The 12,615-nt window shown below is 55.4% G+C and overlaps 1 protein-coding gene across 1 annotated transcript; it reads right to left on the reverse strand.

Annotated features, from left to right (window-relative positions):
• Window positions 1–1,421: 1,421 nt before the first annotated feature.
• Window positions 1,422–12,539, reverse strand: LOC102063416 (tubulin monoglycylase TTLL3). The gene is made up of 11 exons (XM_026793309.2): window positions 11,206–12,539; window positions 11,019–11,122; window positions 10,545–10,898; window positions 10,274–10,402; window positions 10,081–10,195; window positions 9,877–9,984; window positions 9,477–9,645; window positions 9,257–9,405; window positions 8,939–9,185; window positions 8,425–8,857; window positions 1,422–8,352 (listed from the first exon to the last, which is right to left on the reverse strand). Exons 1-11 carry the CDS (start codon window positions 11,243–11,245, stop codon window positions 7,414–7,416), a joined length of 2,787 nt encoding a protein of 928 aa, XP_026649110.2. The 5' UTR covers window positions 11,246–12,539; the 3' UTR covers window positions 1,422–7,413.
• Between the last annotated feature and the right edge of the window lie 76 nt (window positions 12,540–12,615).

Below are 12,615 nucleotides of genomic sequence, written 5' to 3' on the forward strand. Positions count from 1 at the left end.
GCTGAGAGGCAGCCGAGGAGCAGGCTTGAAGCAGAGCTGCCTCTTCAGCCAGGAGCCTGCCTAATGGGGATTTCTCTCCTCTCAGCTGGTCTCAGCACATGCAGCAGAGGCAGAGCAGCCTGTGTGTGGTTTAAAAATCTGTTTTGCAGCAGGTGATGGGAACAGCGGAGCTCGGGAGAAAATGAAGCCTGTTGGAATATGCAGCAGTCTGGGTCCGTCCCTGCTCACTTGCCACAGCGTTTTTTATCTCCATGAGAAAGGCAGCTTTGGTCTTAATTTATTTGGAAATTGCATCTGGCAGGGATCAGAGAATATCCTCCCCTGGGTTTTTCCCCAGAGCTGTGCACAGGTCTGGGCAAGACCCTCTGAGTGGTAGCCCTTCCCTGAGTTGGTGATGAAAAATTGATGCCTGATCTAAAGGTGGGGTTGTAAGCAGCAATGGATGGGGCAGGGCTAAGTTTCTCAGAATGGCTCCTGATTCACAGAGAAATTCAAGTGTCTTTAACCCTCATCCTAAGTTGTTTTGTTTTGTTTGTTTGTTTTAAATTTATACTGAAGTCTGTAAATTGATTAAACCAGTATTTACCTGACGTGAGGTAATAAGGACGAATTAGCTTCTCAGTGAATTCCCCGTGGTGTTATTAGACAAGAAATCCTTCACGGAGTGATTTAAGGGTGTGTGTTGGGGACAAAGAAGAATCAAACCAGCTGTGCTAAGCTGGGGTTTTAATGAGGCTGAGAGTGAGATTTTGCTGCAAAGGACCTAGGCTTTGGTTCCTCGGGAGAGCTCTCCTCTGCCTCGGCCGCGCATCAGCAGAGGGCAGCAGAGATCGGCAAAAAAACTGCAGCGAAAGCCCTGCTGCAGTGCCAGGGACGGGGAGAAACCCCTCCTGGGAGGGATGGAGAGCAGCCTGCGGGGCTGGGTGCGTGTGCCCCGCTCCTGTCAGTGATGGAGAGCAGCCTGCGGGGCTGGGTGAGTGATGGAGAGCAGCCTGCGGGGCTGGCGCGTGTCCCCGCCAGCTGGGCACCGCCGGGCTCGGCCGTGCACCGCTGCTGCCCTTGGAGGAACGCAAACAGAGCTCTGTCCTCTGGCTGTGCTGCGCACCAGGCCTTGTCTCCTGCCAGCTGCTCCCACGGGGAAAATGTAGTGGACAAATAATCGCAAGGAAGGCGAAACGCAGCTCAGATTGACAGTGGTGCCCCAAGTGCTGCTCCGGGCTGGTAAGAAAATAGAGCGTGCAAAATGCTGGGTCCCTCTTGCTCAGCCGAGGCAAAAGCCTTGTGGGGGGATCTTTGCCCTGACAGTGACTTTTATTCATGGCATGTGGGCAAACCACCCCTGTGCCATCGCCACCACTGTGCCCCAGCCCCAGGAGCAGACCCCAAACATGGGTGATGTCCTCACAAAGTAATTCAGCTCTATGGATGGGGGAACCTCCCCTAAACAGGACTGGTAGGGATCCAATTTTTTGTGGTATTGCATTTATTAGTATTAAATAGCTATTTAACTTGATGTGATTAGAAGCTCCAGTGGAAGGAAGGCACCAACATCTACCTTCCTTTGAAGTGAACCCCTCACTGAAGCAGAGCTGCCTGCTGAGGACTTGCAGGTAGATACTTGGCATATCTTTGAGGGATTAAATAGCCTAAAATATCCACCAGGCTGCTGACTGCTTTGGCACTGTGTCTTGCCTGTTTGGATGTGACTTTCAATTGAGCCTTGCACTTGTGCTGTAATTTTTTTTGGCTTAGTTTATTGCTTCCAAGCAAATTTCTGAATGTTGTCAGGACCCTGGGAAGAGAACCCAGCGAAACAGTACTGATGTCTCAGCTGCTGTAGTGTAAGCCTTTTGGAATTAGACGGCATTTTTTTACTACTAAAGCAAGGAGAATGGTCTTTTTGCATTGCTGTGCCGTGATGGTGTTTGCCAGGGTGCCATCCTTCCTTCCCCTCCTTCCACACTCTTAGGAGGCCCTGGCAGTGCTCCTGATCAAAGCATGAAGGAGAGGCAGGAGATGAGGTGTGGTACTGAAGCTTGACCTGCCTAGTTGTTGTTTGTTATTCTAGTGCCCCTTTAACACAAGATTCGGGAGCTCCATACCTGAACTGGAGACAGGACCTCTTTACCACAGCTTCTTGCTGCAGCTGAGTTTGAGTCTGAAAATGTCAGTGGCTGAGGATAAACCAAAGATAGGGTTGTGCAGTCTCTTAGGTGTGCTGTACATGGCACCAAGCCAGGCCCCAAGGCAGAGTGTGAGATAGACAAACTGGGGGGTGTGGGAGGTTGAATGGTATTTAGGACATCTCAGAAAACTCTTCTGAAGGTTCAGGCAGGATTTTAAATCTAGGGGTCTAGCAAGGATCTTGCTTTACCCTGCTCCCAGCACATGTGCAATGGCACCCCCAAGGCTCCCCAGTTAGCAGAGGACCAAAGCAAAAAGAGCTCCTCAGTGGGGATTTGCACCAAACCCATTCTTGTGTCACCGTGTGGAGAGATGGAGCCTCTCCTGAGCTCCTCTCTGGGGATGTGCACCAAACCCACCCTCTCATGTCACCGTTTGGAGATATGCAGCCTCTCCCGAGCTCCTCAGTGGGGATTTGCACCAAACCCACCCTCTCATGTCACCGTTTGGAGAGATGCAGCCTCTCCTGAGCTCCTGAGACTGCTGCCAGCACTCCCTGTAAACAGGCAGTAGTTTACATTCAGCCTTGCAGCTGAATGTTTGGTGCTGATGGGTCAGACCGGTCACGAGCAATTTTTTGTCTTCCCTGACTGGATAAGCATGCAAACACAGTCAAGGAAACAGAACTGCCCAAAGCCCACAGATTTGCTGTTATTCATTCTAGTGAAAACTATTGATGCTAAGTCTCAAAAGTCTGTTAGAACAGAGATATTAAGCATTAAAGGATTTGGTTTTGGTTTTTTGTTTGTTTCTTTTTGAGGTTGTTTTTTGTTTGTTTGTTTGTTTGTTTTTAATTTACAAGCCTATCCTGAGCCTGACAGAAAATGGTCAGTTTAAAAGTTTTGATTACAAACCCCATGAAAAATTTATTTAAAATGACCATATTTCAGCAGTTTTCAGATCCTGCTGTGACTGCTGAAGGGTCACATAAGAATTGGTTTTTGCAAGCAGAGCAACACACATGTCTGAAACTCATTTTCACCGAATATTTTTACATTCAGGTAAAGTTTCCTCCCACACTGAAAGCACACTGCTCAAGCCTGGCCCAGCAAACTCATTTACAAAAAGATGTAAATCAGCGTTTCAAATGGGGATGGTGCCTGTCAGCACACACAGGTTTGACTGTCAGAGGTGGATATTCCTTGTTTACCAATAAATTCAAATCTCTTCCCCCAGGAAAGCTTTAAAGCTTTCAGAGGCACACGGTGACAGGAGCAAGCACTGAATGCTCAGGCTGGGAGGGGATGCCCAGCTGGGTACACCCTCACCTGGGTAAAGGTGCACCTGGCTGGGACAGGGTGAGTGGTGGGGAAGAACCAGGCCGAGAGCTCCAGCAAGCTCAGAGGGAGTGCTGCCAGGAGGCACCAGCCGCTGTCAAGGGGGGCTAAAAGGCAAAGGGCATGAAAGTCATGATGAAATGATTCTTTAGCTATTTCTTTTAAGTAATGGCTAGATTTGATTTCTTTTTTTCCTCCATAGAAGATGCCAGCTCACTCTGGCCCATCAGATAACAATTGCTGACAGGCATCCAGAATTAATAGGTAATTTGAAGCTACTTCTGGCTCTTGTGAATGTTTCTGTTGGTCCTGTGTAATGGCTGCACAGCTCAACAGCCATTCCCTGTGATGTGCCAGGCTTCTTCTGGCATCCTTAGTCAGCAGCTAAGAGCTGCATTGCACAAAACTAGCAGATTCCTGTTTATAGACTGTTGTCTGTGTTTCTACAGCTCCCCTGCCTTTGGGGGTCCCTGGCTCTGTTTCCCCTGTAAGCAGCACGCCACAGGCTGTAGCAGCTCCAGAGTGTTGGATTTCCCTGCAATCCCTGTGCCACAGGAAAGCTGTTGGGCTGTACAGGCACTGCTGCTCGTAGGAGAGGATTTATTCACCCCGTCCTTCTGCAACACCACACACAGCAAACACTCTGCCACTTTTTATTTCCCCCCCTGCCTTCTTCCAGGAGGTCCCCATGGCCTATAATGCCAACACACCATGATTTAGCCTTGCCCCAGTCAAGTTCATTTTGGGAGCAGGAAGTGAAGCCCTTATTTAGGGATGAGGGAATGCTCCTTCCTCCAGCCCATTTAAGTCAATACAATTCCTCTTACTGAGAGTCTTCCCCAATTTGATATTATAAATGAGGTGCTCCTTGGAGCTATGGCAAGAGATTTGTGGCAGTAGTAATGCTAAATTTAATTTCCTGGGATTCAGTCTCAAACAATTGATAAAGCTGGGTTATTCAGGAGCCATTCAAAAGTCCTAAGCTGTAAATGTATTTATTAGCTCCACTGTGCTTACAGCAGCCCAGGAATTCCACTTTGTGGAATTTCTGTCTGTTTTCCACTAGCGTATGAGCACAGATTACTGGGACTAGAACAATATTTGTGTTGCAAATTGCCTTCCAGAAAAACCCAAATGAATGGTAAATGTGTTGAAAATAGGGAGGAAAAAGTAGGTTCTTGTATTTCAGTCATAAATACATACTTGATAAAATATATGATAAATTGGGGACAATGCATGTACTGATGTAGGATGCCTGTAAGATTAATGTGAGGACAGAGGTGAGAGGGATTTTTATCGCATAAATGTTATTTTGTGCCCTTCACTGAAACTGTTGTGGTACCAAAGCAATAACATGATGTCCTGTTTGCTAGCACGAGGTGACTGTGCTCACATCTTCCTCCTTGAACAGCCATGGCAGAGGCAGGCTGGGGAAACTCCAGGGAGGCTTGGGGAGCCTTGGGAATGAGGAGCTGCACAAAGGGACTCACTGTGCATGTTTGTGCTTGGGTAGGTGTGTGAGGGCTGCCTGGTGGGGCAGGGATGGAACAGGCAAGCGGGTGTGCAGGAATCCAGCAGGACATGAAGCACTCCCAGGCAGCAAGAGCAGCCAGCCCGAGGTGCTTCTGTTAGATTGAAACAATCCTTGGAGGCTTCACAAGTGCTTGAACCTCAAAGGCAAATCACAAAGTGTGGCTGAAGTTACATGACAGCCTGCCTGTGAACCAGCACCAGCATTCAACTCCTCTGGCCTTAGGTTGTGTACATGTGCAGAGTTCATCTTTTCTTTCCTTTGTTGTTGCTGCTCTCTGTCTGCTTAACTCTTCTGCACTGGTTTCCCCCTTTGATTTATTTTTTGCTTGTGTCACCCATCTCAAGAGACTGAGTCACAGCAGTAATCTGTTTGAACTCCTACCTGCAAATTTCCTCGTTCTAAGTACATTTTCTGGCACACAACTGATTCAGCTTCCCAGAAGGATCTGTCACTTGGGAGAGCAGAGCTTTCCTCTCTATTACATTACCAAGGTCTCTCTCTGTCTGACTACCCCTTGGCCCCCTTTAGAACCATCCACCAAATGATCACTCAGCCTTTCCATAACCACTCCATTGGCAGTTTCCTTCCCTCTCTCACAGCTTACTTCCAGCTCTGTGTTCAACACCCTTATTTCTGCTGATGTCATTTACGTTCTGGAGCTTCACCCTTTGACTCTCCTTGTGACACCTGCTCTCGCATCCCTAAAACCTTCCTGTGCTGCTGTCACTGCTTCATGGAAGAGACTCTCCTACTGCACTTCTGATGCACAAGGGGAGTCTAAATAAATACATCCTCACTGCCACCCTTGAGGACAGTCTTGAAAGATTCATCCTGACTCAGCCAAGCCCCTCTGTTTGCTCCACTTCTGCCTCTGGGCCACTGGCATCTGAATTAATTGATCAATCATGCAAAAACGTTTTCTGACTGAGTGGTAGATATCTAAATGCCAGTTAAGTCAGCTCTTCTCCTTTCTTTGTGTGGAGAAACATGTGAAGAAGACTGGAAGAGTCTGCAGCCCGTTCTGGCTGGGATGAGAAGGCACAAGGATGATGCCAGTCAGGATTTCCTGGGGGAACAGAGGATGGTCCCCCCTCAGTACTTGCCCTGCCAATCAGCTTTTTCAGGGGCTAGTCACCAACATGGGTACATGATCCAAACTGATGCAGGAGATGGCCCCTGCTGCTTGCCAGGTTTGATTTTCCCCTTGCATCCAGCTTCTCTTCCACTTGTTCCCAGTGGCCCTGATGACTGCAGCCAGCAGAAAATGGTCTGTGTGGGCCTCAACGCAGCAGGAGTTCCCCAGTGAGGAAGAACTCTCTTGCACAGAGGAGGCCTGAGGAGCTGCCTCTAACAGCAGAGTGGCTGGCTCTCCCAGATCCAGTCTCCACGTCAGAACTCTGCCAGAAGCACCAGCCTTTTTCTGCAGCTGATGTACCATGCACTGGTCACTTCTGCCCAGCCCAGAGCAGGGCAGGAGGGGCCCAGCCATCCTTGGGGACAGCAGCAGGCACAGGGCACAAGCACTGGGGAGCCACGGGATCCTGTGTGCTCTCTGCCAGCACAGGAGCTGCTCTGGCAGTGCCAGTTCCAGCTGTCAGGAGGAACTCACTCCACACACTGGAACAGGTCCCCAGAGACGCTAAGGAACGTCCCTCCCTGGAGACACTCAAGAACTGCCTGGACACCATCCTGCGCCGTGTGCTCTGGGATCACCTGCTGGAGCAGGGAGGTGGCATCAGATGACCCACTGTGGTCCCTTCCAGCCCCAGCCATTCTGGGATTCTGTAACAAGGTGGGCTACCTCGTCACAAAAGGAATCTGCAGGAGCTGGTGCTGCCTGCACCCCCCCCCCCCACCTCCTTTCCTGTACACCTGAGCAGCCCCAGGAGGCCACAGGGGACCCCTGAGGACACCTGACTTCCCTTTGCCAGCCCTTTAATCCCCACGGGACTCCTCCTGCCATGCCCCGGGCGTGTCAGGGGGCACCAGCCCTGCCAGCACTCTGTGCCTGGCCACTTCCCAGGGCTGCAGCAGCGTCACCGCTGCCACAGCCCTGCCTGGCCAGGGGCCACCTCAGGCAGCTCTCCCTGCCTCCTGTGCCTGTAGCCAGCAGAGGAGCTGCCCTGGCAGCCCCAGGTCCTGCCTGCAGCATCATCCCCAGCTGTGTCACATCTCCCACACACAGAAGGTCCCAGCCGGGCTCCTTTTCACGAAAGTCTATTAAAGCAGGCATGCAGGTTGAGGTGGCTACCGCAGCACAGCCCTGGGCTCCTGTTCCCACCGGGTGCTGCTGTGTTAGCCACCCAGGACGGGCAGGGTGCTGTCACCTTGTGGGGTGTCTCTGTGTCCCAGGTCCCCTGCATGCCCTGGGGAGCTGCCGTTCTCCTGTTCCCGGCAGGGGCTGGGCTCCCGGTGCTGTCACAGCGCCGGCAGGCGCGCCGGCCTGGCAGGAAGCCCTACGGGGGTCGGTGCACAGCCCGGGGGCCGCCAGGGTCTGCTGGGCGCTGCCGGGGGCTGTGGCACGGGGCCCCGCACCGGGGGACGGGCACTGATCGGGGGCAGAGCTCTGTGGGGCCGGGTAGCCTGGGGCTGCCCACCCGGCTGACTGAGCCGGGGCAATCCCTGGCGCCCCGGGGGTCGCCTGGGCCTCCGGGGCGCTTCCTGGCGCGGTGACAACCTGTCCCGGGGACAGCTATTGGTCGGGGGCTGAGCTTCCTGGGGGCGCGCTAACTGAGCCTCAGCATCCTCGGCTTGCCCAGCCACGCGGAGGAGCTCCTGGTTCTTGGCAGAACCGCCCGGAGGTAGCCAGGGGCTCCTGGTCGCTCCCCGGGGCGGTGGCACAGGCCCCCTGTGCAGAGGACAGCTGCTGGCGGTCGGCTGCAAAGCTGTCTGGGCTTGAGCTTCCTGGGGCTGCCCGACCACCACGTGAAGGAGCCACGGCAACTCCTGGTCTCCAGCAGAGTAGCCTGGGGGTTGCTGGAGGCTCCTGGTGGCTCCCTGGCTTGGTGGTCCTGGCACTCTATCCATGGAACAGCTACTCCTCAGGGGCTGAGCCTCCCTGGACTGCCCATCGAGGTGAAGGAGCCACGGCAGCTCCTGGCTCCCAGCAGAGCCGTTTGGGGCCCGCGGCAGTGCTGGAGGGTCAGATTTGGGCAGGCAGCAGCTGCCCTGCAGCACCATAGGAGGCAGCTTTTCCCGTGACGTCCTCGACCTGTGCACCTTGGCGGCTCTGTTCCCTGAGGGTGCAGACCTGGGGAGCCTGTCCTGGGATCGATGCTTCGCCGACTGGGGCTTCTTCAGGGAACAGCCCGTGACCATCAGCCTCAGCCCTGCAGTCAGACACGAGGACACGGCTGCCTGCAGGGGGACACAAGGGGCAGTGGGGGCTCAGGGTGCCTGGGGGGTGGCTGTCCCCGGTCCCCAGCCTACCTCCTTGTAGAGGAGCTCAAAGGCACCGATGGAGCAGGTGGGGTTGTCCTTGCGGTCGAGCACGAGGCGCAGCGTGTCCCGCTGGACGTTGGCGCACAGCTGGCGTGTCACCGCCGAGGAGGGGCTCATGGTGGGGCAGGAGTTGATCTCCAGCAGCCAGGGCTGGAGGTCCTCCCCGATGAGGAAGTCGGCCCCGAAGAGCTCAAAGCTGCCCTTGCGGGAGCCCACCTGGTCCCGGGCGCAGCGCAGGGCGTTCAGGATCGCCGCCTTCATGCCGGGCACCATCACCCGCTGCCAAGCGTTCTCCCGCCCCAGCCACGCCAGGTGGGCCTGGAACTGCTTGTTGGACCAGATCTTGTCGGGGGGCACGCGGGGGTCCGGCTGCCACGTTTTGTACCGCTTCTGGATGGAGACGTTGCAGAGGTGCCTGGCGCTGGGGCAGGGAGAGCGGGGCTGGGTCAGGGGGTGCCGGGGGGCTGGGCGGTGCCAGCTGGGGCTCGGGGGGGACACTCACGGCTCCAGGTGGCACAGGGAGAAGGGCCGGGAGCAGAAGCGCAGGTAGCAGTCTCGGTAGAACCAGACGGTCAGCGGCTTCCAGTCAGTCACCACGAACCACTGCCGGATGTCGAATTTGGTGTTGAAGATGGTGAGCGGCCGCTCCACGTACTTCTGCACCACCCACTCGCACACGCCCGCCGGGGTGCCCACGCAGCTCTGCGCCAGCTCCAGCACCTCCTCCAGCCGCGTCGCGCACACGATGCCTGGGCAACACAGGGACGGTGGCACCCCTTCTCGGCGGGATGTGTGTGCCCCACGCCTCCCCCAGCCTTACCCCTGCCGCGGGATTTGGCGCTGGGCTTGACGATCCACACGTTGAGGCTGCCCTCTATGCCGAGCTGTGGCAGCTTCTCCTCCAGGCGCTGCAGCAGCTCCTGGCACCGCTCGCGCTGCTCCATGTCCAGCTCCAGCCTGGCCCCCTCGCTGTGGGGGACACGGGGGGTCAGCGGCGGCCCCATAACTGTCCCCCCTGCCCCGTCCCGCTCAGCACCCACTGTGCCACACGGTAGTATTCCGGCAGGAAGCGGTCCCAGTCGATGCATGTCCGGCAGGGCGACGGGGTGCTCCTGTCGATGTCGTGGTGCCCCAGAACTCCCAGGTGCTGCTCACAGACCTCCAGGGCCTCCTCCAGCAGCTCGGGATACAGGGGCGAGCACGGCCCTGCTGCGGACAGCATGGGGTGAGATTCATGACTCCTACGCCAGCCTTGGGGCCGAACCACTGAGCCTTCCTGCGGGACGGATGCCTTTGGAGCTAGGGCAGGGGATGGAGCAAGGGACCCCAAGCCACAGACATGAGCAGATGCTCAGCCTCCAAGCTCAGCCCTCAGACAAGCCCTGAACTCCCCGTTTCATCCCTCGCCTCCACCCCGCTCAGCCAGCTCCATGCACTCACCCGGCACCTCGTCGGGTTTTGAGGGCTGCTCTGTCCCCACCGGCCTGTCCCCGACCTTCTCCAGGGCCAATTTGAGAAGGCTGCGAGCTGCTGTCAGGCAAAAATCATCTGCAAGAGGGAAGCATCATCCCTAGCCAGTCCTGCACAGGACAAGGGAAGACTGGAGCATGAGGGGTGACAGGAGGGCAGCAGCCTCAGGCTCACCAATGAACGCTTCCTTCTCGTCCTTGAACCCCAGCCGGTAGCACCGGGGGAAAAAGGTGTTGAAGTCGACTTGCTCGAACCAGGACAAGTTTTGCAGGCTTTGGCACAGCCCCTCCTGTTTGGAGAAGCTGGTCATTTCGTTCTGGACACCCGCACCCCTCGTGTGCCCTCCCTGAGGCCCCCGTGCTCCCACCTTGGTGCAAAGGGCGGCCAGCCGGGGATAGCGGTTCACCACCTCAATCCTCGCCAGCAGCTCCCGGTCAACGCTGCTCAGGCGAATGGTCCAGAGGAAGTTTGGCACCTGGTCCTGCACCAGGAAGGACTGCGGGAGAGAACGGGCTGGGGTGAGCCACGGAGCCCCCATCCTGCCCCAGCCCTGAGCCCCAGGCTGAGCCCTGCCTCTGAGGGTCCCAGGATGACGGGGGGAGCTGTGGCAGAGCTCAGCCCTAGCCCTCTTAGCTAACCATGAGGTCATGGATGTCTTCAGAGTCCTCACTGCACTGCTCCTTATCTTCGTTCTCGTCTTCATCTTCCCTTTCCCCCTCGTTCTCCTTATCGTGTGCTGTGCACCACGGGTGCTGCAGGGGCTCCGCGGTGCCCAGGGAAGGCTGTGCCCCGCTGGGCGGGTTCAGCACTGCCTCCCCCGGCTCATCACCGCCACCGCTTGCCCCCCTGTCCGGCTGCTGTTTGCTTTGGTCGGCAGGCTGCTGCTTCAGCTGCTTGTGATTGAGGGGCAGCTTCCTCTCCACCCAGCCCCGGGCACGCAGCAGCCGGCGGATGACGGGGTAGGGGCCGTGCACGGTGAAGATCTTCTTCTCCTGCGGGACAGCAGCCAGCTCAGCCTGCGCTCCCTGCGCTCCGAGCCGGCTCTGCTGAGCCACAGGGGCACAAATGCCAGCATGTGCCATCTCGGGGCACTGTGGAACCGAACCCCTCACCTTAATGGCCTTCTCCACACGCAGCCTGGCCTTCCTGAACCGCTCCGACTCAGCCGCGTACTGCTGGCCATCGTGGTAGCCGATGGTGGCAGCTGCCACCTGCCCTGTGAGGACAGCCCCGCCTGAGCCCGCTGTCCCCATGTCCCCAGCCCCATGGGGTGGGCAGGGAGTGGGGGAACATGCTGACCTGTCTGCCTCTGCCTCACCACATCTGGGGATCCTGCCATGGCATTTCTGGACGTGCCAAGCCTTCTGCCAGCATCCCAGCTGCACTCCAGAGCCTCGGGACGCTGCGCTGTTCCGTTGTCCTTGGCCTGCTGGGCCAGGGGCAGCTGGGGTGTCAGCTGCTCAGGTACTGCCCCTGGCTGAGGGGCTGTGTGCCTGCAGGGCTGCTCTGTCACGCTGTCCTAGGCCAGCCTGATGGCGAGGGGAGCTGTGGGTGGCTCTGCCTCCTCCAGGCCAAGCAGGTTGTCCTATTCCCCCATCCCTTAGAGACTGCAGTGGGTGTCCTGCACAGGACACAGCTTCCTTATTCCATAGCCACCGTGATGCCACAATGCAGGGTGCTCAAAGCAGCCTCAATACACAGGTCCTGGTTCTCCCCTCTTTGTGAGGGACTTTAACCACCCTGACAGCTGGAGAGGTGACGCAGCAAAGTACAGACAGTCCAGGAGGTTCCTGGAAAGCTTTGATGATCCCTTCCTGACACAGGTAGTGAGGATCCCACTAGGAATGGTGTGCTGCTTGACCTTGCACTAAGAACCAGGAAAAGCCTCGTTGGACATGTGAAGGCTGTGAACTGTCCTAGGTAACATCCATGACAGAGCTCTGCCAGAAACACAGTTTTACCTTACAGTATAATTTCTGACTGCTGCTTGATTTTATTTTGATGGCTGCTGTTCAGCAAATTGCCCCTTTGCTTCTCCTTCTTTCAGAGATGCAGTTTCATTTACAATTGTTCACGGGCTCCTTGCCCACACTGCCTTCTATGACTTAACTGAAGCTCTACTATTTTTATTGTTTACAATCATCTGCAGCCAGCAGCAGTTTTATGCTGGCAGATAAAAATCACACACTGGTCACTCAGTGTTGTTTCACTGTGATTGCCCCCGAGGGATGTGTTACCAAGAACCTCAGTTAACTGGCTGCAGAGGTGGGTCACAATGTTAAACTGGCATCACAGACAGGCCCCTTGGCTCAGGTGCAGACCTGCTGGAACGTTTTTCTCCAGGAGAATGGAGAAAAATGGATTACAGATTATTATAGATTATCATCCTTTCAAGAAACCAGAAGGAAAACAAGATGCGCCTGTTAGGAAGCAGCTTCAGGTCTCACACGCACTTTAGAAAATGAATGGGAGAACATGACCAGGAAGCACATGAGGCACTGTGATAGTTCTGGCTGTAAACTCTCTGTGGCCTCTACAGACAACCCAGAACATTGCTGTCTTAGCTAATTACTGAATGCCATCTTCATATCTTCATATCTACATATCTAGAGTAGAAGATATGTATCTTCCACGAAGAAGTTTTGAGTTGGGGTGAAGAAAGCCTTAGAAAGCCACACCTTTGCAAAAGATGTGTGTCTCACAACAGTG

The sequence above is a fragment of the Zonotrichia albicollis genome, chromosome 3 (assembly GCF_047830755.1).
Source record: "Zonotrichia albicollis isolate bZonAlb1 chromosome 3, bZonAlb1.hap1, whole genome shotgun sequence".
In the NCBI taxonomy this organism is placed as follows: Eukaryota; Metazoa; Chordata; class Aves; order Passeriformes; family Passerellidae; genus Zonotrichia; species Zonotrichia albicollis.